This window comes from Schistocerca gregaria, chromosome 4 (genome assembly GCF_023897955.1).
Source record: "Schistocerca gregaria isolate iqSchGreg1 chromosome 4, iqSchGreg1.2, whole genome shotgun sequence".
NCBI classification, from domain to species: Eukaryota; Metazoa; Arthropoda; class Insecta; order Orthoptera; family Acrididae; genus Schistocerca; species Schistocerca gregaria.
Window position 1 is genome coordinate 776,917,060 of NC_064923.1, and position 16,256 is coordinate 776,933,315.

At 41.9% G+C, this 16,256-nt stretch overlaps 1 protein-coding gene across 1 annotated transcript in view; it reads left to right on the top strand.

The window, feature by feature from the left end:
- Positions 1-12,708: 12,708 nt before the first annotated feature.
- LOC126267530 (UDP-glycosyltransferase UGT5-like) overlaps positions 12,709-16,256 on the top strand; it is a 60,438-nt gene continuing 56,890 nt past the window's right edge. Inside the window, exon 1 of the mRNA XM_049972830.1 lies at positions 12,709-12,926. Coding sequence (XP_049828787.1) covers positions 12,921-12,926 — 6 coding nt within the window. The 5' untranslated portion in view covers positions 12,709-12,920. The remainder of the gene's footprint in view (positions 12,927-16,256) is intronic.

The window sequence follows — 16,256 nt, forward strand, 5'->3', positions numbered from 1 at the left end:
CAAGTGATATGTCACTAAAATGGAACCGTCGTCAACATGACAGTACACTAACCCAACAATCGATCCCATTAGAAAATCTGGGTCATAATAGTTATAGTACCCGGATATGACCTTATGAATGTACTGCTTTTTAATTCCACGCGTAATTGGTGTTTTGTCACTCACTTCGTCGCACTGCAGCTCCTTAATGCCCGACCGTGAACTGCTGTACTGCGGAGCTAAACGATGTGAAATAGTCTCTGACTTTGGTGACATGCTTATTATATCGAAGTACCCGTTTGCTAATCTGTATGTTGCGCCAGACATGTCTTGTCACTGAACATTTTCAGACTTCGATTCACAAATTTAGTGTAAGTGAGTAAAACGAACAAATTTGTGATTAAAGAAACAGTGCAGAGCTGTTTAGTTATTAACACCACCGTCGAGAGCGATTGTCTTCGGATTTTAGAGATAACAATATCAAAGTAAAGTACATTTATAGGAGACTTGCTATCCGTCAACGTGATTGGCATGATTAAATTGAAGGTAATGTTGGAAAAAATACTAACCTTCAATTAAAAATCATTAGTGAAATCGAGAATTACCAGGATGAGGCAAATGGCACGAAAGGACTAGCCCACCTTAACTAACGTCATTTATCATTCGAAAACAACATTTATTTCTATATTTTGGGGTAACAACAGGTCCCCTTTGAGGAACAGGTAGTAGAACTGAAGTTAATTTCCCATTTCAGATATGAGGGCGTTCAAAATAGTGAGTGAGACAGTCGTTGAATTGCAATAATCTTGCTCTCAAACACATTCAGGAAATAAAACCTTAACAATAGTAGCTCCTTTTAAAATTTTTAAATTAAACAATTTTAAATAAACCAGCTAATTAAAATAATTAAAAAAGTTGAACATAAATTTCTTCTGGAGGATTCAAATAAGAGATATTAGCCAGCTCCCCAAAAGATGAATATTAACAATGATAACACTTATCCTTCACGGATTACCCAAAAGGTTTACACCTAAAATTTCCAATTAAACTTAGAACAATGATACAATATGTATTAAACATTATACAGAAAATTTCTTGTGCGAAGCCAGTTAATAAAAGGTCTCCTGGTGAACAAAAAAACTTTGTTTGAGGTGCAAATAAGATAACAGCAGATACTCAACTCGAGCAGAGACAACCAGGGTGCACGACTCCCAACAAACAGTAAACCTAGCAAATGTTAGAGAGCCGTGCAAGCGGCGGCAAGCAAGCCAGGCCCACGCGACGAGAAGCCTTCAACACTGAACACTGTGACAGCAACTTAGTAAGTGCTGTTAAGTAACAAGAAACATTAAGTGTCTTGGTCGATTATACTACAGGTAAAGTTATGGTTTAACCGTGACTGCATTTACAGTGTTTCCAACAAGTCGATACATCCTAGGAAATAAGATTGGCTGTCAGAGAACTGTTGAAACGGAGCAGTAATTTCTTCCAAGAAGGAATATAGATAACAAAATCGCTAGGGTCTTACCAGTGGCTGGAGCTCACAACTTGCTTCACGGGCTGGATAACAGCGTACCAGAGAACTCATAAGCTTCTAAAATATGACAAGAGGAAATATTAAAACTGAGAAGCAGCTGTTCTCTTCCATAAGAGTTATAAGACAAACACCCCTTTTTCTCTTTTTTTGCTAGATCAGGCATAGGTCTCTGATATATCTATGCGTGACAACTGGGCACATGGCATAGCCATAACAACATTAACCATGACAAATTATCAAATTATTTGGAACAGAACGTTGGCCACCAGGTCAACACCAGTTCCTTTAAAATCACAGGGCACTACACTAGTCCTAGAATCACAGAGGCAAATAATAAGGCGTGCATGACAATTCAATAAACATAAACGCGAACATCTGCTCACGCAGCTTGCGGAGCGAGAAATCGCTGCATATAGCTGAACAACTAGTTCCGCACGACACAAGCGGACCAGACCTTTGCCTTCAGCTCAGTCCTGGCGAAGAAGACTGAAGGACGGCGCGGAAAAGAAGTCGTCCATCACTGCAAGTGCTGCTGCTGCCACCGTCAACCGCCTGCGCCGCGATATCCGGAGGCCTTTCTCCCTACGCGGGACTCTAGTCATCGAGACAGCGATACTCGCACAAGGAAGTAATCCACGCCCCCTGGCGAGACTCCAGCCAGCAGATATCGATACTGGAAGACGAGATGAGCTCCCACGGTTCAACCTCCCACACTCAAGCCAGAAACCGCACCCCATTTCCTATTTTCTGATTTTTAAATGAGTTCAGAAGGAGAGAAACGAATTGATTAGCTAGCGTTTGTTTGGCTGACATGTACTTTCAAACTTTTCCCAGTCACCAGCTTGCATACTAACAGATTAATAGGACTTCAGATCCTAACAACTGCACAGGCTCCCATAAACCTGGGAACAAGCTTCCTGGTAATAATATTACCCTGATTACCAGCCAAACAACAAATTCTCAACAAAAGCCTTATCCTCAATTAGGCCACCAAATGGTGTCATTCCCTGATTATACCGTTTCACTTGGCAGTGATGGGTCAAGTCGATGTTCCTAACTCCATCCCTGTTTTCTTTAATCAGACAGGGCTAATCCGCTCAGGCAACTGATGGTATACTCGACAAATTAGCCAGGGACGGATTAAGGGAATAAGAAAACATCAAAGCACCAGAAGCCTCATACGATGCCGAATTTAAGGCAGCATCCATCCAAGGGATGGAAATGTCCCATTTGGTCTGAACCTTTGCATGACAAATAACAAAGACAGCCTTAAGATTACCATTACCCCTGTCCAAAAAGGAAGATCGAGGCTAATAGGGCATCGTCGCAACATGCATAATGGCTTTACCAAAACAAAACTACTTAAATTCTCGTGACATAAACGCGGGGCATTGTCACCGACAAGCGCATTTAGCGCTCTGAACCAGGAAAATATTTAAGGGACAAATATTTAGCGAGGCAGTAATCCCTCTACTGGCAGTAGCCTCGGGACCCTCGACAACTAATATATAACGGTACCAGCTGTTGTTCGAGGCAGGGCACCCACATATTCAGTGAACAGTTTATCCAAAGGGCTTCACTCCCTCTCGGAATCAACAAGCCATTATGTGACTTTGAAATAGGCTTCGTCATTTTACAAGAATAAGACTCCTGAACCGATTGCCGAGTATCCTTATACACCACGTAAGATGAGCACGGACCCTAGCAAGGCTTCTATAGAGGCACAGATGCCCACTTAATAAGAACCTATAAAAATAACAAAATACGTATGGCACCAGTTCGACTGGTAAACAAATTTTGGCTTCGACAGATTTCCCAGCTTTACGACAAAATATATCCTTCCTAAAGGAATAACCGTGAAGTTTGCTCGCAAGGTAACTACCGCCTTCTTATTGGAACTAAATAAAATGGCAGCGAGTTATCTGCTGGGCATGGAAGCAGATGTGTGCGACTCTACAGCATTATCGAGCTATTCCCTTTAAACAGATCTGGGAGGAGCCTAATTATCTAACGATTGAGCGAAATCAGGTAAACTCACAATTGATTTTCTCGTATTGGATATTGGTTAGAGAAACCACTCAGAAATCATTTAGGTAACGTCACAATTGGTTAGTTCGTATGGGATTCTGCTTAGAGATTGTACACTGAGTAATTCCTTTAGATAAGGTCGCAATCTTCGAAAGTCAATATATGGATAAAGGACCATTCAGCATGGAGTCATTTGTCCTACTCATTAATACACAATCTGCAGGGCTGTATCGTCAGTTTGATCACACGTGCTGGTAGAACTATGCAAAAGCCCCTACTCGGTAATAAACAAATAAAATTTAAAATTCTTTTTCTAAATACGCAACTCGCTTCGAGATTTCGAGCAGTAGTCGCTAAGGGCTCTACCTCTGATTACGCTTTTGCAGACATTATCTAGGTTCTGCACCAGCCGCATTGCTCTAAATTACCGACCGGCTTGTACCAAGGAATTAGTTAATGCCGGTATTGTCATACTTGCAAACAGAAGAGAGAACTGGTTTTAAATCAATGGTTCTCTAGTGAAGCGACACCAGTACTGATGGTACAGGATCCATATTGGTACGAAAAAAGGGAGAACTCAAATACTAGTACCACTCTCGAGAATTACGTGAACCAATGCCAGGATTCGGGATGAAAAACTCTCCCAAACACATATCGAATCCAAGTGAGCAGTTCCTTAGCAAACAACAATTGTCTGTCCTCACAAAGAAAAAAAACAACAGACATGTACCAATACATGTTAGTTGATTATAATTTTTCATGCAACATATAAAGAAAATTTTTCACAGTAAGGACATATAGTACAAATAGAAACATCATTAATTATTATTTCGTCTAGTCACTTTGGTCACTCTTGAAAAATTCTCCAATAGAGTATAACGGATGCTGTCTCAGGACCGCTGCAATTTTCCTTTCGAATAATCCTGAGGCAGACATTGCACTTCACGAGACAATACGTTGATCATTTTAGAGTAACCACTGTAAAATTATCTTGCGTTCCAGACTGTCAACATCTTGGCAGCTTGGTATTCCGATGCTCCTCAGGTTGCACGTATCATAATTATGTACTTCTTGACTCATGCTTGTTTCTATGGTACTAATGATAAATTAAAACACATACTGGCTGAAAATTATCAATACTCCTGACCGCGAGAATATAGACCTGCATTGCTCCAATGTTTTGCTTGAAGTGATGATCCCGACACAATCTCTTTTTTTTCTCTTGCAGCACTATCACGTACACTACACTGATGAGTTGACACAGCTTTTAGTTTCCTCATGACTTATATTTCACGGGAGAGGTTGGAGCACATGTATATGAGTGCTCATACACTGAATTTGCTGTTAAACATGAAGTCCAGTACTTTGAGTGCCTCCTTATTATCTTGGTATCCAACGTTGCTGATGTTGTATATCAGACGATCTATTTTTTCTTCTTTGAGATTTTCAAAGAACAAATATGTAACATGCAGAGCCTGAGCAGCAATTTTTCCTTTGGCGAAAAGGGTGGTGTCATCGGCAAACTGTAATACCTGGTTAGTACAGTCTATACCAAAGACATAAAAAAGGACAGGAGAGCTCTTATGATGGATCCCTTAGGCACGTCATCCTCGAAGTTTCGTTCTTGGGAGATTGCTCCATGCACTTAAACTACCTACCTGCGCTTTTCAAGACAAGATTAAAGAGTTGCCAGAACACCACCTCCAGTACCGTAACACTTAAGCGTATTAAGCAGAATCATATGCGAGACGCAGTCACATATCTAGCTGAGGTCACAGAGCGCCAGCGCGACACTTTCTCTGTCCTGAGACGCCTGTCTTATCTTTATACTGTCGACTTTACATTGCAAAAATCATGCTATGTGCCATGGAAGAGTTTACTGTCTTCAAAGTAACTTAGTATCCAGTGTTTCAGGGCAGATTCTATACAGTTAGCTAAAACTGGGATTTTTGAAAATGTTCTAAAACGGGACACTTTGTAAACTGGCACTATTCGTGCAAGTTTTAGGAAATGTGGGAAGACTCCAAGGACAACCATTTGCTGATTACTATGGCTGTGGGTTGAGCGCAATCTGGAATAGTTTTCTTCAGGATTGTGCAGAACACTCCCTATCTATCTGCAGTCTCTGAACAATCAGATTCACTGTTTTTAAGATTACTGTAGGGTACAGGTCATTGTAGTTGTTAATGGTGTAACAGCTTATATTTTTGTATAAACTGCAGAATCTGAACCTGAGACTGGAATATCTCTTTCAGTATTTTTCAGTATCCTAACAAAGCACTCGTTGAAATCAGGACTACATGAATTTAAGGGAGAGGTAGGCTTCTTCCTGTGACCATTTACCGGATTCCAAGCTGCTTCACATGAATTACGAGCCTTTTAAATGAACCTTTTTCTTTGCATCTGTACATTCTCTCGTTTCTTAAGTCCTTACAATGAAGCAGGTCTTTAGTTGGATGATCTAGAGCTGGCTTTATCTGGTGCCTGAACATTATGACAATGCATTTTAATTTATCTAGCTCTCTTGTATACCACATCTTTCTTTTAATAGGTTCTCCCCTTTATTGTGACTTGCCTACAGGATTCTTCTTGATGAGTATTCGGAACATGTCGTCGAATTTTAAGCTTGGGAACAGAGATTCAGGTGAATCACTGGCAATTATTTCTGTAATTTTGTGCTGCTAGTTTACGCCAAACGCTGTACCTTTCATCTCATTTAGTCTTTTTCTTATAAAGATCTTTCTGCAGAATGTGTAACTTGGGTACTACGTACTTGGTTGCAGTTTACCCTTGCTCTTTGTACTGAGTTCCATTATTAATGTGCTATGATCTGCAATCATAGGTTCACCTACACTGAAACTACAATTCCGAGAATTGAGGTCTATAACTGCGCCTAGACAGGCCTCACCAGTTGTTACGGAGCTGGTAGGCTACAAACAGCCAATAGTTGTTTATGAAGCTCATTACGGTCCTCTCCTTAGTACCCCTACTGCATATATGTTTGCTGACCTGATGCTATTTAGTTTTCACACTGAGCAAGCAGTAAAGGAAACCAAAGAAAATTTTCGAGAAGGAATTAAACTCCATGGAAAACGAATAAAAAGTCTGATGTTTGCTGATCACACTGCAATTTTGTCAGACATCCCAAAGGTCTTCGAAGAGCAGCTGATTGGACTGGACATTGCCTTGTAAGGAGGATATAAGATGAACACCAACAAAAATAAAACAAGGTTAATGGAATGTATATTCAGTCAGGCGATGCAGACGGATTAGATTAGGAAACGAGACACTGAAATTAGTAGGTGAGTTTTGCTACTTCGGCCGAATGAGAGAAGATATAAAATGTAGACTGGAAATGGGAAGAAAAGCGTTTGTGAAGGAGGGAAATTTGTTAGAGTTTAATATAGATTTAAGTATTAGGAAGACTTTTCTGAAGGGATTTGTCTGACGTTAGCCTGTTCTGGAAGTGAGATTTGGTCGGTAAACAGTTCGGTCAAGAAGATAATAGAAGCTTTTGAAATGTGGAGCTACAGAAGAATGCTGAAGATTAGGTGGGTAGATCGTATAACTAATGAGGGGGTATTGAATGGAAATGGGGAGAAGAGAAATTTTCGGCATAACTTGACTAAAAGGAGACGTCGCTAGATAAGTCACATTTTGAGACATCAAGGATCACCAGTTTACTACTGGAGGAAGCGAGAGTTGGGAAGAAGTAAAAACTGTGGTGGGAAATCGAGAGGTGAATAAAATAAGCAGTTTCCTAAATATGTCGGTTGCAGTAGTTATTCGGATATCAAGAGGCTTGCACAGGATAGAGCAGCGTGGAGAGCTGCATCAAACGAGTGTGTGGACTGTAGATCACAACAACATATGTGCTGAAGTCAACAGCGGTCACAGAGAGGACCAGTACTTACTTAAGGGGATGGAGGGATATATCATTAACAGTACTTCAGAACGAATGAAACAATAACGCTTGGACTCGAAAATAAGTCCCTTGGTAAGTCTCACTGGAGAAGCCTAGTAAGTTGCTATTCCGTTACAAGAAATAACCAGAATGTCTCTGCTTCCCTTACCAGCAGATCTGAACTACCTACCGCCAAACCTTCGTGTTGCACGAATTATTCTTCGATAAGTAGTGGATAAGGACAGAAAGTTCGTCGTTGCATAATAAATAAATAAATAAATAATTTTTTCGCACCATGCACAATCTCTTCCCAACGGTATAATAAACGCACAAGCAAAACCATCAGTGCAGCGTGTAAACGAGTTTAGGCTTCACAAGAGAAGCAGAAATGGTCACATATACCCAACAAGACATGCAAGAAAAATGGAACTGTGCTTGGACATCCATGTTTCACAAGGAACAGTCTCACTGAATTCTGTGTCATCCTGGATCGTTGGTTGGAGGCTAACGGTAGCCTGACTATGGAATTGCGACTCCGTGTGTAGGTTGCCGTTAACGTCACAACACAAACGGCTGCGTATGGAGTGTGTCATGATAGAAACTGTAGAATGCCGATCAATGCCGTCGCATTGTGTTAAGCGATGAATCGCGGGTTCTGCACTACTCTGGATGACCATCTCGGTGACCTGGGGAGAGATACCATTCTTCCAATATTTTTGAGAGGCAAAGCGGTGTTACTCATGGTGGAGTGGTGTGGGGAGCCATCGGGTGTGGCTCCAGGTCAAGGCTGGGAGTGATAAAGGAACATCGTACAGCGCAAGGTCACGGATATCCTGTGTCGTCATGTGTTACCTCTCATGCAACAGTAAGGTGGAGACATTTTTCAGCAGGACAACGCTCATCCAGCCGTCGCACGTGTCTCTGTGAACTGTCTATGTTTTGCTGAGGTATTCCCGTGGCCAGCAGCATCCTCAGATCCGTCCCCGCTGGGACATGTGTGGGATGTGTTCGGCTGTCATATCTGTCCTAGTGCCGACAACAACAGCTGTGTACCAGCTTTCCTCAGGAGAGGGTGTCTTTATGACACCTTTCCCAGGCAAACTGCTGTACTCATGAAACACAGCAATGTCATTCTGATAGGTGGGATCATCGCATCTTTGTAAACTGCATTCGATTTTGCATTCACATAAGATAAAATAAGGCAGAAAGGATAGACAACATTCCATCAGAATTTCTAAAATCGTTGGGGGAAGAGGCAACAAAACGACTATTCACGATGGTGTATAAAATGTATGAGTCTGACTATCGGAAAAATATCATCCACACAATTCTGAAGACTGAGAGAGTTCACAAGTGAGAGAATTATCGCACAATCAGCTTAAGATATCGAGCATCGAAGTTGGTGACAGGAACAATATAAGGAATAATGCAAAAGAAAATTGAGGATGCGCTAGATGACAATCTGTTTGGCTTTAGGAAAGATAAAGTCACCAGAGGGGCAATTCTGATGTTGCAGTTCGTAATAGAAGCAAGATTAAAGGAAACAATCAGGAAACGTTCGTAGGATTTGTCCTCCTGAAAACATGTTCGACAGTGTAAAATGGTGCAAGATGTATGAAATTCTGAGAAAAAATAGGGGTGCTCTGTAAGGAGAGACGGATAGTATACAATATGTCAATATGTACTAGAGCCAAGAGGGAATAATAAGAGTGTAAGACCAAGAACGAAGTGCTCGGATTAAAACCTGTGTAAGATAGGGATGTTCTCTTTCGCCTCTACTGTTCAATATGTACATTGAAGAAGCAATAATGGAAATAAAAGAGAATTATCGCACTATTAGCTTAAGATGACAAGCATCGAAGTTGGTGACAAGAACAATACACAGAAGAATGGAAAAGAAAATTGAGGATGTGCTAGATGGCAATCAGTTTGGCTTTAGGGAAGATAAAGGCACCATACGGGCAATTCTGATATTGCGGGTCATACAAGAAGCAAGAGTAAAGAAAACGTCAAGACACTTCCATAGGATATGTCCACCTGAAATCACAAGATGTACGGAATTCTTAGAAAAACAGGGGTAAGCTGTAGGAAGGGATGGGTAATATACAATATGTACAAGAGCCAAGAGGGAATAATAAGAGTGGAAGACCAAGAACGAAGTGCTCGGATTAAAAAATGTGTAAGATACTGATATACTCTTTCGCCTCTACTGTTCAATCGTAATCAACAAATGCTTATCCTTGGTGTTATCCCACACCTCCTGACACTTGCACGAATAGTGACAGCCTACAAAAGTCCTGTTTTAGAACATTTTCCAAAATCCCAGTTTTACCTAATGGTATTGAACCTGCGCTGAAAGACCGGATACTAAGTTACTTTGAAGACAATAAAGTCTTCCATGGCACATAGCATGATTTTCGCAAAGTAAAGTAACGGTTACAGCAGCACTGGACTATAAAGATAAGGCAGGGGTCTGAGGACTGAGAAAGTGTCACGCTGGCGCTCTGTGACCTCAGCGAGATATTTGTCTGCGTCTCGCATAAGATACTGCTTAATAAGCTTAAGTGTTACGGTACTGGAGGTGTTGTTCAGGCAACTCTTTAATATTATCTTGAAAATTGCAGGTATTTCGTTTAAGTACATGGAGAAGCAATGATGGAAATAAAAGGAAGCTTTAGGAGTCTAAGTAAAATTTAAGGTGGAAGGATATCAATGATACGATTCGCTGATGAAATTACTATCCTGAGTGAAAGTGAAGAAGGCTTACATGATAGCCTGAATGGAATGAACAATCTAATGCGTACAGCACATGGGTTGAAGGAAGACGAAAGTAATGAGAAGTAGAAGGAATGAGAACAGTGAGAAACTTATCACGATTGATGGTCACTAAGTACATGAAGTTACAGAATTCTGCTGCCTAGGCAGTAAAATAACCAACGACGGCCGTAGTAAGGACATCAGAAGCAGACTAGCAATGGCAAAGTGGGTATTACTGGCCATGGGAAGTCTACTAGTATGAAACATGGATCGTAATTTCAGGAAGAAATTTCTGAGAATGTACGTTTGGAGTACAGCATTGTACAGTAGTCAAACATGGACTATGGGAAAACTGGAACAAAAGAGAATCGAAGCATTTGAGGTGTAGTGCTACAGACGAATGTTGTATATTAGGTAGACTGGTAATGTAAGGAATGAGAGGGTTCTGCGGAGAATCGGAGAGGAAACGAATATGTAGAAATCACTGATAAGGAGAAGGGAAAGGATGATAGGACGTCTGTTAAGAGATGAGGAAATGACTCACATAGTACAAGAGGGAGATGTAGACGACAAAAATTGTAGAGGAAGACAGAGATTCGAACAGATCTAGCAAATAATTGAGGAAGTAGGTTGCAAGTACAACGCTGAGAGGAAGAGGTTGGCACATGGACGAAATTTTCGTTTTCACACCTGTATAGAAGTTGCGAAAGGCAGCTGATAAACTTGAACCGTATCATCTTCATCTTTGCCTAGGTGTGGTGTGTCGTCTTCCGGAGCCTTGGCTTTGGTCTGCCGCGATTGGCCCGTTTGCTTTTAAATTTCAGAGGGCGTTGCGTTTTGCGGAAAGACCTGCTCACGACGAGAGTGTCGAGTGCTGCTGCCGGAATGAGACGGGGAGTTTAGTTTCCGGTTGTGTGGCAGCGCAATGTTGCGGGAAAGGTGGTATAACTTCCTGTGAACGCTCGTGATTGCTACGAACGTGTGTACTCGGGACGGCGGCAGTCGTCCTGGACGGGCTGTGTGATAAGGAAGATCGGCGTGGCAACTGCTGACGCGGCATGTCCGCGTTGCCATGGCGGAACTGGGGCGACTGACGTAACTCGAGTTGGTGCTGGCTGCAACCTGTCGCCGAATGCTTGTCTGCCTTCTGGACTAACGGGGATAATTTCTTGACTTGATGTGTCTCACTCAATTTCTGCCCGTGTCGTCGGGTGTGTTTTGCTCTAAGGTCGTGTGCCATGGTGTTTCGCAATTTTAGTAGGCTCAGGCTTGCCCCAAATCCCGATTCAATGATCTGCTGTTATACTGTCAAGTGTAACTATCACGAGAAAAGTGTGTTAACTCTCTGTCCCTTAATAACTGAACCTAAAATATTATCTGTGGTTGAAATTTTATTCTGACCCAAGTGCAATAAAGATCTTGTATCTTAACATTTGTTGAGTGGTATTATTATTCAGTTCTGGCCGTCACATTTACTAAGTCGAAGATTCACGAAGGCCAGTGGGCGTTATTAACAGTTCCTGCCTAGATAGGCGTTATATTTCGAACCACGTGTTTCAATGTTTAGCCGTTTTTATTTTATGTGTCATAGAGAGTTGCTGTTATGCCCTATGTGGGCGATTCGCCACGTTGGTTAGGTTTCTAGTTGTTCCGCTAGTCTTTGCCATATTGCTAAAGCAGGCACTCCTATCACAGCTGATTGTAAATTTTTTCTAGAGGTGAGGCGCACGCGCTGGTTTTAAGTGCTAACTCACTAAATTCAGCCATTCTCAAATATTTATTACTACTGATATTCAGGCCCTGCAGGCCGAGTGTCGACGTCACTACCCTTTTTTGGTTATTAATTTTATCTTGTTAGCTTGTTTCATTAAAAAACCTTTGGTACATGAATTGGTCTTTTGGTCTTTACTGCTCCTTTGGACGAAGTAAATAACTGTTGGTTTTATATTCTTGTAGCATTATCAAAACAGCATTTGTGGTTATATTTGATTGGCCCTTCCGGCCGAATGATTAAAGTCATTCCTTTCAGTAACTTATTGTATTGGTCAATAATTATTCAAAGGTGTTGGGCCCTTCAGACCGTGATTATCTCCTTTTGTTGAATCTTAAGGTTGTCGTCCTGACATTACAGCTGTGAATGTTCAGCGGCCGTTCAGGCCTGGAGTTTAAAAATGTTATTGTGTTTTATATATAAAATCAGTGAAAAAGTGTTTTTTAATGTTTAATAGAATTAAATTATGTTTGAAGCTTTAACCACATTTGGGTCTACGCTTTCACTCCCTGCAGCCTTAGAGCTCTGCTTACCTTACATTTTGGTTACGTTTTCCCATAGAACGACGTATCAGAACTAGTATACAACTTTTAAACGCCTTTACGGGAGGTAATTGACGTATAAATAATCAACAATCGAGTTTCAAATTCGAGCAGGAGACGACAGAAAGAAGTAGGGGAGCTGACCCGTTACACAAGCCAGCCGCAGATCTTATCGTTGAGCCAGCTCGTGATAAACAGTTTTCCTGTTGGCCTCTCGTGAGTGTGACGCCGCTGTGCCAAACGCCTGAGACGGCTCCTTTATCTGCCAAGGTCAGTTCACACGGCCGGCGAGAGAGGCGTGGAGAGCGAGGCCGGGGCGCCTTCATTCAGCAGTACCAACGCAACGCGCCAGTGTGGTTCGCGCTCCTAGGCTGAAGGCGTACACGGCAGTGACGGCGCACAATGGGAGTAAGTTGGCAGAAATGCGTGAGAAAATTAGTGTGGTGAAACTGGCTTCTCTTGTACCAGCAGCGTGTATATTCCAGTGTGCGTAGTGTTGTTGCTGAACGAGTCTACATTGTAGAAATGAGCTCATAAGAAACGTTGCGTGTTAAATCTGGAGTAATGTTGGTTAAAAGTGGGAAGGAAACGTAAAGAAAAACGACGGAGAAATAATTCTAAAGTTACAGAAAGATTATCAGTAATATTTCTAGCGATTGTCTGTGACATGAAATTCCTTGGAGCTCGTGACTCGAGATGTAGTCGTCCACGTACAGAGCCAAGTGTGCTCACGTCTGTGGTACACTACGAGTCCGTAACAGATAATCTTATCTTGGCAGGTTTAAGGTTATACAAAATGTTGATTGTTCAACCAAGAGCGGCCCGTTTCGTCACAGCATCGTTTAATCGACGTGACAGCGTTACAGAAATACTACAGTGACAGACACGGGCGTACTTAACGTGTCCTTGCGTCACAGAGGCTTTTACTACTGAAGTTTCGAGAGAGTAATTTCCGTCACGTGTCTGACAACGTATTAGTTGAAACTTCCTGGCAGATTAAAACTGTGTGCCCGACCGAGACTCGAACTCGGAACCTTTGGCCTTTCGCGGGCAAGTGCTCTACCAACTGAGCTACCGAAGCACGACTCACGCCCGGTACTCACACCTTTACTTCTGCCAGTATTAGTTCCTTCCACATGTTGCTGTTGTGGACCTCTGTCCGAAGACTGGTTTGATACAGCTCTCCATGTTACTGTGTAGTGCGTAAGTCTCTACATCTTCGAATCACTAATGCAACCTACATCGAATCTATATACTTACAATTTGGGTAGTTATATACTAATGTCAGAGCTTTGTGCATATGAGCAATAATGCGGTTGGTCTTGAACATAAATCCAGCAATTCCTAAGTTTTTAAAATAATTTAACGTAAGTACATTAAAGGGTTCTTCAAAAAGTGAGTAAACAGTTTTGTGGGAAGTTTCGTTGTAGTAAGCTCGACGAATTATTCAGTGTCGGCTAAGTGCATTATTATTAACATTTTACTGCTCCCTTTGATGTTACTCTCCTGCATGCTGTGACTGTAGCTGTAGTTCGAAAATTCAAATGGCTCTGAGCACTAAGGGACTTCACATCTGAGGTCATCAGTCACCTAGAACTTAGAACTACTAAAACCTAAGTAACCTAAGGACATCACGAACATCCATTCCCGAGAGAGGATTCGAACTTGGGACCGTAGCAGCCGCGCGGTTCCAGACTGAAGCGCCTAGAACCGCTTAGTCACAGTGGCCGGTGTTGTTGTAGTAGCAGTGGTATCGATAGCAGTAATAGCAGTAATAGAAATAGTTTTATTCATTGGTGGTTCACTCTTAAAGAGATAAGAGAGTGTTGTAGTATTTAAATTTAAGAAGAGAAAAGATACACAAAATTTACGAACACCAAGGTGACAAAAGTCGTGGAATATCTCCTGATATCGTGCTGGACCTCGCTTCTCCCTGCCTGATGCAGCCTCTCGACGTGACATCGACTCAACAAGTCGCTGGAAGTCGACTGTCGAAACATTGAGGCATACTGCTTCTGCAGTCGTCTATACTTGCGAAAGTGTTGCCGCAGCAGTATTTTGTACACGAACGTACCTCTCGATTATGCCCCACAAACGTTCGATGGTGTTCATGTCAGTTTACTGGATGGCCAAATCATTCGCTCAAATTGTCCAGAATGTTCTTCAAACCTATGGGGAACAACTGTAGCAAGGCGACAATTCCGTGGTTGTTTGCGAACAAGAAATTCATGAATAATTTCAGATGGTTTCCAAGTATCCAGACGTAACCAATTCTACTCACTGATCGGTTCAGTTGGACCAGAGGACCCTGGCCATTCAATGTAAACAACGGCCACACCATTATGGAGCCAACTTGCAAAATACCTTCTTGATAACTTGGGATCATGGCTTCGTGGGATCCTCGCCACACTCGAACCCTACCATCAGCTCTTACCAACTGAAACCGGCACTTATCTGACCACGTTATGGTTTTCCAATTGTCTACGGTCCAACCGATATGGTCAGAGAGCCCAGGAGAAGCGCTGCAGGCGCGGTAGTGCTGTTAGCAAAGGCATTCGCGTCGGTTGTCTGCTGCCAGTAACCCCAAGTTGCGCCACAGTTTGCTGACGGATATGTTCGTCGTCCGTCCCACATTGGTTCGTGCGGTTGCCTGTCTGTTACCACTTACAACATTTCGCAGACACCGTTGCTCTTCGTCATTACGTGAAGGTCGTCGGACACTGCATTGTTTATGGTGAGAGGTAATGCTCGAAATCTGGTGTTTTCGGCACACTCTTGTCAGTGTGGATCTCGGAATATTGAATTCCCTTACGATTTCCGAAATGGAACCGCCATTCCGCGTTTGGAGGCTGTTAATTGCCGTCATGCGGTCATAATCTCGTCTGAAACCTTTTCACATGAAACACCGGAGTACAAACGACAGCTTCGTCAATGTACTGCCCTTTCATATCTTGAGTACGTGATACTACCATCATCTGTGTGTGTACATATCGCTATCCCATGTCTTCTGTCACTTCAGTGTACTTACAAGCGTAGTTTGGCGAGGATGGGCAGTCGGTTGTAGGCCTGTGTTAGTAACGATTCCGAGACTTTCCTAAAGTAATTTAGGAAAATCACGAAATATATGAATCAAAATGGCCAGGCTCCATCACTCCCAGTGCAAGCCCAGTCTGTTGAAAACAGTGCAAGGTAATCACGCTAGTCGTTAGCGTACAAGATACTGCTTTGTTTACACACTCTCCAAAAAAATATTTCATAATTTTAAAAGCTAAAACCGTTCGTTCATGTCTCAGCACCACACATTCCACGCAAAATACACACTGTACACGCACAACCACTGATAACAGGATCATGGCGATGAGGTTTGGATTCCATTTTATGTACTGTAATTTCTCATTTACTAGCCTTAGGTACTGATCCTGAATAATATTAATGTAGTGCATCGGTTGTTTGACGGTTCTACTTTTTTATTTCGTGTGCTGCGAACTTTAGCTGCGTAGCCATTCTGAAGCAACATAATGAGAATACAAAGTAACTATTCGTTACAGTTAGCAGAATAAAACCAGTGTTGAAACAAAATAAAAGAGCATTTACAATATTTAAACTGTTAACAACCTATGATTTGAATTACTTTCATGTAACTTTGTCAGCAGTCTGTGGCTGGCCTGATGTACAATAAAGCAAAATAAAAATTAAACTTTATATAAGTACTGGTAATAACTTGAACCAGGCAGTCAT